At 41.5% G+C, this 15,960-nt stretch overlaps 1 protein-coding gene across 3 annotated transcripts in view; it reads right to left on the reverse strand.

The window, feature by feature from the left end:
- Positions 1 to 15,716, reverse strand: part of LOC132824275 (protein kinase C-binding protein NELL1-like) — a 994,503-nt gene extending 978,787 nt beyond the window's left edge. For all 3 annotated transcript variants that reach the window (XM_060838612.1, XM_060838613.1, XM_060838611.1), the window contains exons 1-3: positions 15,325 to 15,716; positions 13,781 to 13,909; positions 9,878 to 10,028 (exon numbers count right to left, since the gene is read on the reverse strand). In XM_060838612.1, coding sequence (XP_060694595.1) covers positions 9,878 to 10,028; positions 13,781 to 13,909; positions 15,325 to 15,391 — 347 coding nt within the window. In that variant the 5' untranslated portion in view covers positions 15,392 to 15,716. The remainder of the gene's footprint in view (positions 1 to 9,877; positions 10,029 to 13,780; positions 13,910 to 15,324) is intronic.
- Positions 15,717 to 15,960: the final 244 nt, after the last annotated feature.

Below are 15,960 nucleotides of genomic sequence, written 5' to 3' on the forward strand. Positions count from 1 at the left end.
CTATCGACATGCAGTTCTTATACATGTCCATATGTTACAAGGATGGCCTTTTGTTTCCCAGCTTCTTCCTCTCCTATAGACCCATCCAGTCTCCCTCCACCAATACCATTAACTGCCTTGCCAAACTAGTCCTCACCCTTAATAATGTTTCCTTTAATTTGTCCCATTTCCTATAAATCCAGGGGGTGGCCATGGGAACCCAGATGAGCCCCAGCCATGCCTGCCTCTTGTCACCCATGTCTACCACAGGCACTGTGCTCCAACCCTTCCACTATTACATCGATGACAGCATCGGTGCAATGTCCTGCATCCAGGCTGAACTGGAGCAGTTCATCGACTTTGCCCACAACTTCCACCCGCTGTCAAATTCACTTGGTCCATCTCAAACATCGCCCTCCCCTTTCTCAACCTCTCCATTTCCATCTCTGGTGATCATCTCCAGATGGACGTTTACTACAAACCCACAGATTCCCATAACTACCTGGATGACATCCACTCCATCCTGTTCTCCTAATTCCTCCGCCTCCATCGCATCTGCATGGACAAATCATCATCCTTCCCCACGGTTGTCCCGAGATGTCAGTGTTCCATCATTTCATTGTAACGGAGCCCCCAGTTGCCTTGGCATGTTCTGGAATTGCCTCCCTACACCATCCTGTCTCTCTGTCTCAGTTTCCTGCAAGACACTCCTTAAAACTTATTTCTTTAACCACAAGTTTGGCCTTCTGACTTAATACATCCCTTATGCGGCCTGGTGTCATATTTTGATTCATAAGGCCCTTGCTGCAAAATGCCTTGAGATGTTTTATTACATAAAAGGTGCCAAATATGAATTATTATAGAGATGCAACAAAAAAAACAAACTCCATGTGGGAAAAGGCACTGAAGTAAGTCACTGTTTCCTTTAATCTCTCCTGATACTGATTAAACTGGAGAATGTTGTGTTAGCTTATGTTTCAGGGCAACTACTTTACTTTCTCAAATGTTCTTCAGCCTGAATCATTAACTCTGTCTCTCACTTTACAGATGCTTGCAGAAAATCTCTGGTTTTAAATCAGATTTCCAGCATCCAATGTATTTTGCTTTTGTACATATAGCAGAGAACAGAAACAGACCCTTCAGTCCAACCAGTCCATACCGAAAATAATCCCAAAATAAAGTCGTCCCACCTGCCGGCTCCTGGCCCATATGTACTTATCCAAATGTCTTTTAAACGTGCCCACATCCACCACTTCCTCAGGAAGTTCATTCCACACGCAAACCACCTCCTGAGTAAAAGAATTTGTCCCTCATGTCTTTTTTAAATCTCTCTCCTCTCACCTTAAAAATGTGCCCTCTAGCATTGAAATCCCCCATCCTAGAGAAAAGACATTTACCATTAACCACACCATGCCCCTCAAGATTTTATAAACTTCTATAAAGGTCACCCCTCAACCTCCTATACGCTAATGAAACATGTCCCAGCCTTTCTTTATAACTCAAGCCTCCCAGATGTGGCAACATCCAGGTAAATCTCTTCTGAACCCTCTCCAGCTTACAAATATCCTTCCTATAACTGGCTGACATGAACTGGACACAGTATTCCAGAACAGGCCTCATCAATGTCCTGTACACTGCAACAATGACTTCCCAACTCCTATACTAAAAAGGGCTGAGCAATGAAGGCAAGCATGCTAAACATCTTTTTAACTACCCAGTCTATATGTGACACAAACTTCAAAGAATTACATCTGAAGCACGAAGTTCACTTACTTTCTCTTTCTCTTTCTCTCAACTTTTCCATGATTAGTTGTGGAAGTGATCCCATTCATATAAATCTCCGTCTTCATTCATTTCATGTTTTTGAATGTGCAAATTGCTGTCCTGCAGGTTTTACACATTCTTGTGGAACCCAGCAAGCTAGTTTAATTTAATTATTTCCTCCCTTTTGTTCCATAGCCATTTGTCAGTCAAACTCTAATTGGACTCATCTCTGGCTGAGTACTGTGCATGAAACCCCTGTTCATTCTCCACATGAATAGTGATTTGAGAACTGTTGCCAGATGCTTTCAGCTCACTGATTTGAGAGAGATTTCATTTCAGGTACAGCCAAATATAATCAATGCCAAATTAATTCAGTCTCATGAGAGACCAAAATAGTTACCCTGTGGAGTTGGTGTTGGGGGGGGGGGGGGGGGAAGAAACAAGAGAGAGAAGGAAGTCTAGGAACTGCAAGCAATGTTCTTGGATAGAAAATGCATCTTTGGCTCAGTGGGAATGGCTGGGAGTAATGGTCATTATGACTGAACCCATCCTGGGAAAACGACAGGATTGAGATAGAATGTTCAGCCATTCAAAATCCTACACAATTTTATTTTTTGGCAAAGGCATAGATTGGATAGTTGTTTGAATTTCCCACTGGGGGAGTGCTTTGAATCCAAAATTTCTATCACAAATTATTTTAGTATCTGTTTGCACATGGAGGTTTGATTTAAATTAAACATCACTTTGTATAGAACACAGAAGGTAGGACATTGGACCAGTAATTGGCCATTTGGCTCTTTAGATCTGCTCTACCATTCAATATAGTCATGGCTGCTCTCATTGTGGTCTCAGCTTCAGCCTCCTGCCATTCCCTTCCCATAACCTTGGCTCCTTGTTTATCAAAAATCTATCTTTTAACCTTGATTAAATTTAATGACCCAGCCTCCAACACCTTCTGGGTTAGGGAATTCCATGTTCTAAAAATCCTTTGGAGAAAAAAAATCTCATCTCTGCCTTAAAAGGTAAACACCTTATCCTTAAATGATGTTACCCTGTTTTAGTACCCCACAAAAGGAAACATCCTCTCTATCCAATCCCCTTAAACGTTTATCGGCTTCAATCATGTCAACTTATTCTAAACTCTAATGGATTTCAGAACATTAAAAACTAGGAGCAGGAGTAGGCCATTCGGCCCCTTGAGGCGAGAGTGGGTATTGCAGATGTTGGAGATTAAAGTCAAGATTAGAGTGGTGCTGGAATATCCCAGCAGGTCAAGCAGCATCTGAGGAGCAGGAAAATCAACGTTTCGAGCAAAAGCCCTTCATCAGGAATCGACGTTTTGGGCAAGAGCCCTTCATTCAGCCCCTCAAGCCTGCTCCAGCATTTTATATGATCATGGCTGATCTCATTTTGGCTTTAGCTCCACTTTCCTGCCCACCCTCCATAGCCCTTCAATGCATCTGTTTTAAGTCTGCTCCCCCTTAACTCAAAATTATGAGATTTAGATTGCTCCATGAGGAACACCGGTCCTTTGTTCAAAAGATAAGCCCTTGATCCAAGGAATGAGTCAAGTGAAAAATCTCCGAACTGCTTTTCAAGCAATTATATGTTTTCAAATAACGAGACCAAAACCGTAAATAGTACTCCAAATGTGATCTCACCAATGTATTCCACAGCTGCAGAAAAATATCCCAACTTTTATATCCCATTCCCCCTACAATGGTAATGTTCCAATTGTATCCTAATCACTTACTGCACCTGCATTTAATTTTATGTCATACATGTACCAGGACCCGCCCCGTTCCCACTGTATCACGGAGTATACTGTTAAGTAGCATACTGTTTTTCTATTCCTCCCACAAGAGTGGGCCAGTTCACAGTTCCCCATGTGATACACCATCCGCTAAACTTTTTGCCCACTCACTTCCTTGTCTACTTGCTGACTCTCGACCTCCCCATTACAACTTACTTTTTCACCGGTCATGGCTTCATTGGCAAATGGAAATAGGGGGAAATGAATAGCGTCATGGGGTGGATTTAAGCTTGTAAGCTGGGGGTGGGGTTGGGGGGGTGGGGGATGCGGAGGGGTGGGGGTGGGGGGGGGATGTTGACCAATGGCCCAGTTTTAGAAGAACCAGAGAGAGACAAAACAGAGAAGATGGGCGATGGGGAAAAGAAAGTGAGAGATGGTTTGAGTGTTGACAGGAACGAAATGGTCAGATTGGGCAAGAAGAGTTAAGCTGTGTGTATGTAAATGCACAGAACGCAGTGATCAAAACGGAGGAACTAGCAGCAGAACTGTCTCTGGGGGCTATGACACAGTAGCATTGACAGAAGCATGGATCAAGCCACAACAGGACTAGATACTTAACACCTCAGGTTACAAGGCTTTCAGTGGAAACAGGGTGATAAAACATGAGAAGGTATAGCAGTCTTGGTTAGAGAGAGTATCATTACCTTTGAACAAGATGCAATTCCTGAATTAGAATCAATATGGTTGTAAATAAGAAACAGAAAGGGAGTTGTGACCTCCCTGGATATTTAGTAGAGACCTCCAAGTAGTGGGGAAGAAACAGAAGAAAGCATTTGGAAGCAATTATGAAAATCTGCCATATTTACAAGGACATTGCCGGGACTGGAGGGTTTGAGTTATAGGGAGAGGCAGAATAGACTGGGGCATTTTTCCCCTCGAGTGTCAGAGGCTGACCTTATCGAGGTTTATAAAATCATGAAGGGCATGGATAGGGTGAATAGCCAATTTCTTTTGCTGAGAATGGGTGATTCCAAAACTAGGGGGTGCAGGTTTAATGTGAGAGAGGAAAGATATAAAAAGGACCTGAGGGGCAACTTTCTCATGCAGAGGGTGGTGTATGTATGGAATGAGCTGCCAGAGGAAGTCATAGAATCCCTACAATGTGGAAAAGACCCTTCGGCCCAACAAGTCCACACTGGACCTCTGAAGAGTAACCCATCCAGATGCATTCCCCTACCTTATCACTTTACACTTACCTGACTAATACACCTAATCTACACATCCCTGAACACTAGGGACAATTTAGAATGGCCAATTCACCTAACTGGCACATCTTTGGATTGTGAGAGAAAACCGGAACACACAGAAAACCCACACAGACACAGGGAGAATGTGCAAACTCCACACAGACTCTGACACTCCAGGGAAAACAGCCCCGGCCTCTTTAATTGGAAGCTCTCGTTTTAAACCTGTTGGACTTTAACCTGATGTTGTGTGATTTTTAAACTTTGTACACCCTGCTCCAACACCGACATCTCCAAATCGGAAAAACTAATAGAGGCCACAACATAGGACAAGGTAATTGGACACTTAAAAGAAAATATGTTAGTGCAAGTCAGTCAACATGGCTTTATCAAGGGCAGATCATGCCTGACAAATCTAATTAAGTTCTTTGACAAGGTGATACAGGCAGTGGATCAGGGTATGCTGTGAATGTTGTTTGTTTCTACTTGCTGAAAGTATTTGATACGGTGCCACATGGCAAGTTGGTTAGCAATTAGAAATGTTTGAGATTGATGGCAGCATGGATTCGAAGTTGGATAAAAGTAGGAAACAGACGGCGAATACAGATGGACATATCTTAGATTGGAGAAGAGTTGAAAGCAGTGTTCTCCAGGGATCAGTACTGGACCCTTGTTTTTTTCTGATTTATATAAATGATTTGCAGATGGATGTGGAGGGCAGAATCTCTGAATTTGCAGATGATACTAAGCTGGGGAGAAACTAAGTGACTTTCAAGGGACATTGACAAATTGAACAAATGGACAAATGCCTGGAAGATGAATTTCAGTGCAGAAGAATGTGAGGGAATGTTGGTTGAAGCAGCACTGAGAGACAATACAGGCTCGATGGTACAAAATTGAGGTGGGGTACAGGAGTAGAGGGACATGGGGTTCATGAGCATATTGCTCTAACGGTGACTCGGCAAATAGAAACAGTTGTTAAAGAGCTCGTAGGATCTTTGGGTTTACAAACAGGAATATAAAGTATCGAGGTAAGGAAGTGATGCGTCACCTCGACAAATCATTGGTCAGACCATATTTGGAGTATTGCATCCAGTTCTTGGCATCTTATTTCAAGAAGGATGGTAAAGGTCTGGAGAAAATGAAATGAATATGTACAAAAATGATCCCAGGATTGAGGGATTTTAGATACAAGGACAAATTAGAGAAATTGGGATTATTTTCCTTGGAGCAGAGCAGATTAAGAAGTAATCTTATTCAGGTGTTCAAACGGATGAACAATTTTGATAGGGTAAAAAAGAATATTCTCTTTCTTCTGGTTGGTAAATCAGTAACCAGTTCAGAAGAAGAAACAAACAATCTAGCCAAAACGTTACCTCTAATTTCTCTCTACAGATACTGCCAGACCTGCTGAGCTTTACCAGCAATTTCTGTTTTTGTCACCTTCCATCCATTGACTCCACCTACACTTCTCACTGCCTTGGAGAGGCAGCCAACACCAAAGACCCTTCCCACCCCAGTTATAATCTCTTCCAACCTTTTCTGTCGGGCAGAAGCTACAAAAGTTTAGAAGCACGTACTGACAGATTCAAGAGCAGCTTATTCCCCACTGTTTTTAGACTTCTGAATGGACCTCTCAAATCTAATGTTGATTTTTTTTTTGTGCGTACCTTCTTTGCTGCCATATTTCTCTCTCTCTGTTCTATCACCCTATGATAATTGTATGGTATGATCTGCCTGCACTGCATGCAACACAAAACTTTTCACTGTACCTAGGTACATATGACAATAATAACTAAAATCAAACTATATTTGGATTGGATTGTAATAATTGAATGGATAAAACTTGCCCCTTGGAAATCCAAAGCTGTTATGAACTACAAATACTTGGGGAATGACGTCTACAGGTTAATAGTGGATGACAGTCTGGGGAAACAGCTGTAAAACAGCAACTCAGGTTTTAATCTGAACTGAAAAACAACTGAGCTTATCTATATTCAGCAATCAAAAGTATTGGCATCATTAGATTGTTGACAAATCTCCAACTGCATTCTCAATTTCTACGGTTCAGGCTTGTGTGGCAATGAATACACCATAGAAATGGAGGAGAAAAAGTAGGCCATTCAGCCCTCAAGCCTGCTCCACCATTCAAAACCATGGCTGATCAGCTCTCTTAATGTCATACTCTCATGCTATCCCAAGATCCCTTGTTGTCATTCGTAACAAGAAAGCTATCGATCTCTGTCTTGAACATTCTCAATGAGTGAGCTTGTGCAGCCTCTGGAGTAGAAAATGCCAAAAATTCTCCATCCACTGAGCAAATAAATTCCTCCACATCTCAGTCCTAAATGGCTTGTCCTTTATTCTGAGTGTACAGGTCCAGTTTCCTCAGTAGTTCCTTGTAGGACAGTTTCACCATCCCAGGATTCAGTTTTAACAGTCAAAATTCCTGGGACATGGATTTCAGAACGAGTAAACACTGCCTGAAACTTATAGTCACTGACACATAAGACATTATTTTTATTAATCCATAAAATAGTCATCAGTATCATCTCTGCAGATTGCTAATGACGTGACCTCAACATATTATGGCAAGCAGATCCTTCATTAGGCAAGGGCACCAAAATGGCATACAATATTCCAGTTATAAACCAGAACCCATCCAAACCTGACAGGATAAAGATGTTCCCATTGAGCAAAATCTCCAGAACCAGGGCTCACAGTTTAAGGATGTGATGTAGGCCATTTAGAACTGACATGAGGGAATATTTCTTCACCCAGAGAGTGGTGAAATGCTCTGTGGAAAATAGTTGAGGCCAAAATAATGAATGTTTACAAGAAGCAGTTAAATATGGCTCTTTGGGCTGAAGGGATCAAAGGGTCTGGGGAGAAAGCAGGAACAGGGTATTGACGTGGATGATCAGCTATGATCACATTGAATGAAGGACCAAATGGCCAATTCCTGCTATTATTTTCTATGGTTCTATATGGTGCAGTCTCATCCTAATACAATTGAAGAAAAACCTCTTTACTCTACACAAATCCTCTTGCAATAAAGACAACACACCTTTTGACTTCTGAATTGCTTGCTGCACCTGTATCACCTTTCAGTGATTAAAATAAAACACTAGGTCCCTTCTGATATCAACATTTTCCAATGTTTTAACAGGCAAAACTCCTAGGATGTGGATTTCAGAACGAGTAAATACTGCCTGAAACTTACAGTCACTGACACATAAGTGATTATTTTATTAATACATGAAATAGTCATCAGTATAATCACTGTAGATTTCTGATGACATGACCTCAACATATTATAATTCAGAATGATCAAACAGAATTCAAGTATGAACTGTGAATTCTGCCAGCCTTCTTTATGAGTAGGAGAATTGTTTATTTCTATTCTGCGGAATGCTGATCATTTGTGGTTCCAAAATAGACTGCAACAATTACATCGACCTTGCTATAACAAATAATGACAATTACTATTCATCACTCGGCATTATTTAATGACTGTAAAACAATCCATTGTCCTACAAGTCTGGACACAACTATGCAGCAAGCTTAGGCATTTCTACATTGTTAGAATAAAATCAAAGACAGTTTGTGTACACAACACAGTCATAGAGCCATTCAAGGGTTTGAGTTATAAGGAGAGGCTGAGACCTTTTTCAACACTGTCCAATATCGGTGAACATCAGAGAACTGGGGGAATTCACATTTTACTGAGTGCAGTAAGTGGAGATTAACAGAAAAGATAAAAAAGCATGTTCTAATCACTTTTTCTTGGGCTTGAAACACTGACAGGGCAAAAGTGAGGACTGCAGATGCTGGGGATGAGAGGAATCCTGATGAAGGGCTCCTGCCCAAAACCTCAATTTTCCTGCTCCTTGAATGCTGCCTGACCTGCTGTGCTTTTCCAGCACCACTCTAATCTTGACTCCAAACACTGACAGTACATTGTTTGAAAATGTTTAAAAAAGGAGGAGAGCATCACCTGGAAATATTGTTGATCACACAGTGTGTAGGTTGAAATGCCTTACCCAGTATATTTCCCTTCATTCACAATCTATGTCTCAAATCAGTGATCCACCTTCTGTAGTTGCATTGCTAAGATTGGCTGCTCCGTTTGGTTAGCAGAATTGAAACATAATTCTATTTAGATCAACCTTGGCTCAGAGATGGTTATCTCACCTGTCAGTCTGAGGAAACCCGAGTCAGTAATGTAGACTGATGTTACAGTGCAAAACTGAGGAATTGTAACAGTATCACCAATACTGTCCTTTGGATAAAGGATTAAACCGAGCTTCTGTCTTCTCCCCTGCGTTGACAGTAAAGCTTCCATCCCAAAACTTCAAAGAGTATTAGGGTATCTCGACAAATAACTACCTCTCAATCAATGTGACTATCATTTGATCATTTATCAGAATGTTCTTTGCGGGAGCTTGCTATACAAATTAGCAGTCAATTTCCTAAATTACAACAGTCATTGCACTTCAAAAGTAATCAATTGGCTGTAAAATGCTTTGGTATGCCCTGTGGTTGGGACAGCACTACAGAAATAAAAGACTTCTGTCTTTCTTACTCTGCAAGCTTCTGTTATCTGTAGTCTGAAAAAGACTGTGTTTCGGCAGTGTAACTGTGGGGACAGGAAAGTCACTAATCCTCAACCGAACTACCAAAATATAGATTGTAAAAGTACCCTTTAGCACTGTAGCTAAAGTAGTAAGCATCAAATGAACAGGGAGAGACATCAGCAAGTGAGAATAGTAAGTGGATAGAGCAATACCTGCACACTTTATGGTAATGTATGCAACCTTCATTATCTACTACCTTGCAATCCTCTGAAAAACAAGCTGTTATTTTGCACTTGACACACACAAGATGATACAAAATCAATCCAGTGAGTGACAGTATTGCATCCAAAGGTTGATTCCATCAAAGCCACAGCTAACAAATCATATTGGGTCTTAAACTATGGAAATGTTTCCAATGGCCCATTTTCACCCAAAATTTGCACAGTTTGAAGAATATAATTTAACTTATGAAGCCTATATAATGTTAACCAACAGTTCGCAGGCTTGCTTCTTAACATTATCATTCATATATTCATAGGGTGTGCTGTACATTACTCTACCTGAGATCAGACTCATGGATGGACAGGATGACCCCGGACGTCAAAATGTTTTGTTGGACCGTGGCTACAATTGTGAACTCGCTTTTATTTCTAAGCAGCTGAATCACTTTCTCCGCAACGTGTGGAGCCGCCTGTATTTGTCTCTCCACATCTGAAGGAAAACAAGTACAATCAGTCACAACACAAGCCATATGACACAATCATCCAATAATATTCCCCTGCCATCCCCCACTGCTGATCTCCTCAGAAGGCCCGGAATAAAACTCTCTCGCTATTTACTTTCCAACATTTGGAAATAATTAACGTGTATCTGTTCAGCAACCACATCTCCATATGCATTTATGAATATATTGTGGAGTAGCTCAACAACATTGAATAATAAAGCTCAAAGGCTTTTGCATAAATCTATAAAATAGGTGCATAGAATGAGATGAATTGATGAATCAATTCTTGTGTGACATTCAGATCACAATACACAATGGAGGAATATTTACATACTTATTCAGGACATTCAGTCCTCATCTGTTATGAAAGCGTGTAAAATTCTTCACCAATAGTTCCAAGTGATTTTTTTTTATTATTGGCAGTGTGCAGTCAATTTTCAATTTTGAAATCAGGAATTCCTTTGTCAAACTTTGCAGTCGGTTTGTTTAAAGATGGCACGCCAGTTTCTCATTTGTATCAACGCCGAGCTATGACTGGAAAATTTAGATTTATTGACTGTTTACTGAATTGTCGATGCAAATTGATGAATGAGAAAAAGGCTGAATGGAAATCCCTTGAAGCAGGAGAGTCTTTTGCTGTATACTGCCAATTACGTTTTAGATATTCAGCACCTGGGAACAGGAATGTCATAAGTGCATTTTCTCTGTTTCATGCTTGCTATGGCTCACTTCAACATGAATTCAACAAAGAAGATGACAAAGAACCAGCCTTTCAAATGAAGGATGGCTCTCTCATGACATCTGCTCAATCACTTTTAACATCTGCTGCTAATAATAACTCCAATCTTGATCAGTGATTGTCTGTTCAGATAAATTAAAGAAGGGATTCACAATCCAGCCTTCAGGTTTTCTGTGTTAATTATAAGCCTGCTGGATGAACATTATATCTAGGATGAAATTCATCATTGAAAATTATTCTGTAATGATTGTATGAATGGTGGGGAGTTCTCAGTGTCCTGTCTCTAGTCCCTGGGAAGTTCAACCAATTTAAAACAGTGAGAGCATCAGGCTCAAAGATTATATATTTTTCTCTAAGATGTAAATGAGGGCAAATGACAGAGACCCCTCCCAGTGTTGTTTGGACAATTAAAACAATTCTGGGTATTCATGAATTTAAACATTGCACAAATTTATATGTAAAACTTGAAAACATCAGTCTTTTGGGCTTAAGCAAAATTTGACAAATATAAGGATAAGTAAATATTTTGAGTAGTTATACTGAATTAACCCTTCGTAATTAACCCTTAGAATGAAAGCCAAAGAGCATAATTATGGGAGATTATTGCAACGGAATGATGATTCTTCACATGCCAGCCAAAATTTTCATGAGTGAAAGCTCAATTTCAAATCTTAGGCATTAATGCAATCACGCAACTTTGTTTAGACTCCATTTATCATTATCCAAATACAGGAATTAGGGGCAGAATGAGGCCATTCAGCTTCTTGGGTCTCTTCTATCATTCAGTGAGGCTGTGACTAATCGGATTTTAACCTTCAGTCCTTCTTTTCTGCTGTTTAACCTTCCAATCCCTTACTTATGAAGAATCTATTTCCAGCTTACAAATATTCAGGGATTCTACTTCCAATCGCTTTTTAAGGAAGAGATTTACAAAGACACATGACCCTCTAAACAAAATACTTCATCCCTGTTATAAAATGGACACCCCTGATTTTTAAACAGTGACCTCTAGTTCCTAGATATTCCCATAAGAGGAAACATCCTTTGCACATCCACCATGTCAAGACCAAGGTTTGGTTAGCTCAGCTGGCTGGACAGCTGGTTTACAATGTAAATTGATGCTGACAGTGTGGATGCAATTCCTGCACTGACTGAGATGACCATGAAGGACTCTCCTTTTCAACCTCTCCCTGAGGCAGGGTGACCTTCAGGTTCCACCACCACCATTCATCTCTCTCTCCCTCTAAGGAGACAGCAGCCCTCTAGTCTAATACAGCTATGGTGAATTCACCTTTACGTCATAACCCTTTAGGACTTTATGTGCTTTGTGCGCTTGTGTATAGAATGCTCTGCCTCCTATCCCCTGGACTCTCAGCTTGGTTCAGCAATCAGGTTAAATCAGTTGCTGCACCCACATGAAATGTACATTATTTTTGGAAAGCTTACAGGTTAGATTACAGCATTCTGCCAGGCAGGGAAAGTAATGTCATTTTGACAAATCAGATGATTTTGACCTATTTTACAAATGATGCAATGTCAAAAGCCATGGTACAAGGTGACCCAAACGCACTGCCTCAATCTCAATTTTACCAGATCCTCTGTGGATTTGAACAGAGCAAGCAAACTGAAATGTGGTCTCACTTCCATCAGTTACTGGAGGATCCGGACATTAAATCCATCAATTCATCACAAGAAGGAAAGCACAAGGTGAAAAGCCCAACAGCCTCAGCATCTCCCTTACCCCTTACTTAATAAAATTAGATAAATGTGAGGTGCTGCATTTTGGAAAGGCAAATCAGAGCTAAACTTATATATTTCACGGTATGGCCTCTGGGAATGATGCTGAACAAACAGGCTTTGGAGTGCAGGTTCATTGTTCCTTGAAGATGGAGTCACAGGTAGACAGGATAGTGAAGAAGGCATTTGGTATACTTTCCCTTATTGGACAGTGCATTGAGTATAGGGGTTGCAAGGTGATGTTGTGGGTGTACAGGACATTGGTTAGGCCACTTTTGGAATATTGCATTCATTTCTGGTTTCCTTGTTATAGGAAGGATGTTGTTAAACTTGAAAAGGTACAGTAAAGATTTACAAGAATGTTGCTGGGGCTGGAGAGTTTGAGCTATAAGGAGAGTTTGAAAAGACTGGGGCTACTTTACCTGGAACATCAGAGGTTGAAGGGTGACCTTATAGACGTTGAAAAAATCATGAGGGGCATGGATAGAACGGATTGCCAAAATCTTTTTCCCAGTATAGGGGAATCCAGAACTAGTGGACATAGGTTTATGGCGAGAGAAGAAAGATTTAAAAGTGACCTAAGGGGCAACTTTTTCACACAGAGGATGGGGCATGTGTGGAATGAGCTGCCAGAACAAGTGGTGGAGGCTGGTAAAATTCCAGCATTTAAAAGGCATCTGAATGGGCATACGAATAGGAAGAGTTTGGAAGGATATAGGCCAAATGCAGGCAAATAGGACTAGATTTATTTAGTAATCTGGTCATGTTCGAGTGAAGGATTTATTTCTGTGCTGTACATTTCTATGACTTAAAATCATATATGTGCATAATGCAACCCTTTACTGATTGGCACAATAGTGATTTTTGTTTAAAAACTGTATGCCTTTTGCTTACTTCAGCAAAACATCATAAAACGTTATGAATAAAATATGATAAGTTTGACAGCATTCATCGAAGAGGTTCCATCTGTGACCACCATGATGATTTGAAGGCTAGTGCCTTGATTCCCCCTTTGTTTCTGAACTTGGAATCTGTGTGTGTCTCGTTTGACCAATCCACTTTACACATGCCCTGTTTGCTCTTTAACTTTTCACTGAAAGCACAACTTAGCTGAAAGGTTTCTCAGTGCTGACAGGAAGAAACAGAGAGATGGGGGGTGTGATGGGGGAGGGAGGGGGAGCTGCTGTGCGAGCCTAACTATATGGATGGTGAGAAAAGGCTAAAGAGGTGAAGGAAAATGATTGATTTAGTTGTCCTATTTACCTTGAAACAAATACGCCCTGCTGTTATTATATAATCCCGGTACCTGAGCAACTCCCGTCCTTGCATTATCTAGCTCCAGCTCTGTGGTGACATCTATTTGCAAGTCAGGGTCCATTCCAAACCCTAAGACTACAAAAATAAAACAGAATTAGCAATAGGGCAGCTGCACTGTGCAAAGTTTAAAGAAATCATTTTTTTTCTCTCTCTCTCGCTCATTAAAGACCGATTCTCTAATTGTTTTGAAGAAGGGTCACTGAACCCGAAAGGTTAACTCTGCTTTCTCTGCACACATGCTGCCAGAGCTGCTGAGTTTCTCCAGCAATTTCTGACTGTTTCCAATTTTCTAACAGAATCAGCGTTGGATGTTGACGTACAGCAGAGTCGACTTCACAGTAAAAAAAACTTTCCTTCTCTCCCTTCAGATGCTACCAAGTCTGCTGAGTTTCTCCAGCAATTTCTGTTTCAGCTTCTGCATTTGTCAGATTTCAGGCTGTAGCCTCATCCAATCAGCTCAAAGCACTTTCTTATTTGCTGGTTGTCAATTCATGAATTGCTGCTCAGCTTTCAAACCCCTTCAAATGGTGTTTAATAGAAACTCGATGTGAAATATTTTTAACAACCCCAACATCTCCCGTTCAAACCACACGCAGAGGGAATCGCAGCCTGCTTCTGTTAAGGAGTAGAGACAGAAATGGTTAAAAGACTCTCTCCATCCCACCCCTCACCCTCTCTGTCACTCACTCGCGAACACACACACACACACCTGACCCAGGTCAGTCCTTGGAGAGTGAAGTGTTGTACCGAATGCTTGCCCCTGGTTTATTTACTTCTCAATATCAGAGCGATTGGAGACATCTCGCATTCTAATGAATGATTGGTTGGGTTTCACGCTGTACACAGCCAGGGCAGCAGATTCACAGCCTGGTGTCAAATACAAATTCCCGTGAAGTTAATTCTGTTTTTATTAAATTAAAATAAAGTGAGCAAGGCTTGACATTCCAGCCGACTTCAAAGCTGAGCACCAAGTGGACTCCAATCAGAGCAGACAGGACAGTTTCTGAACTTTAATTTTACTGACTATAACTAACCTGAGCAGTGACGGGGACTCCATATATTGCAATAGAGAAACGGTATGTTCAGAATAACGTATTCTCAACCCGCACAGCTCACATTAAGACGCTAGAAATAATAAGGGTCTGGGGAGAACATGAATAGCCGAGCGGAGCCCCGTGTTTAACGGACTGCCTGGACTCAGTCACAGAGAATCAAGTCCAGCTCCATTAGACTGACTCCCCATAAGGTCATCCAACTCCACGGGAGAAGGGAAGGGCTTGGGAGGGGAATAAACTCGCCTTTGATTTGAAATCAACACGCTTCGGGGGGGGAGCAGTAAAGGGTTGTTCAGCTTACCTCGGGAACTGCCGTCCAACACTGTTCCCCAAACACAACAACTTCCCAGCAATAAACAAGAAAGGCAAAAAGAAGATAAAATAAAAGGGCCGCGGTTTCTTCAGAGGGGCGCGATAGTGCCATTAAACCCTTACCTGGTTTTGCAGAGATCATGAAAGCTAAAATCATCGCAATTAAATCCATTTGCTTCTGCTGCAACATTTCCTCGTCCTCGGATGTTTTATTTGCCGTCTGTGTGTTTGTTTGCTTTTTTGCCTTTACTGGATGCTTGTAAATATCAATGCACTGCTAGCCACAGCACGAAGCTGCTCCCTCACTTTACTTGTCTGAACTTAGCCAGTGCAGCTCTGTGTGTGTGTGTGTTTGTGTCTGTCACTTGACCAGCTCCTAAAAACGCCTGATGTCCCTCCGAGGCGCAGTCCACCCTCGATGGGAGGGGGGATGGGGGCGGTGGTGGTGTGGAGGGTGTCGAAATCTAGTGCACACCCACCGACATTGACCGGGACAAACCCCCTCTCTCCCTCCCCTCCTTCTCTTCCAGAGGCGCTCTGCCCTGAGCCGATGCTGCAGTTTCCGTGTTGTCTTCAGCGTGGACAGTTCTCCCTCTGTCCCTCCCCACGCCTCTTTTCCAGATTTATATTGCCAACCGCGCCGCCGGTCACCAAACCGAGACGAGAAATTTCACTGTCAACTGGATTCAGTTCATTCTTATCCTGCAACATCCACACTCCCTGCACGTTCAAACCCAGCCTCTCCTTCAAGAAAATATG

This window comes from Hemiscyllium ocellatum, chromosome 18 (genome assembly GCF_020745735.1).
Source record: "Hemiscyllium ocellatum isolate sHemOce1 chromosome 18, sHemOce1.pat.X.cur, whole genome shotgun sequence".
NCBI lineage: Eukaryota > Metazoa > Chordata > Chondrichthyes > Orectolobiformes > Hemiscylliidae > Hemiscyllium > Hemiscyllium ocellatum.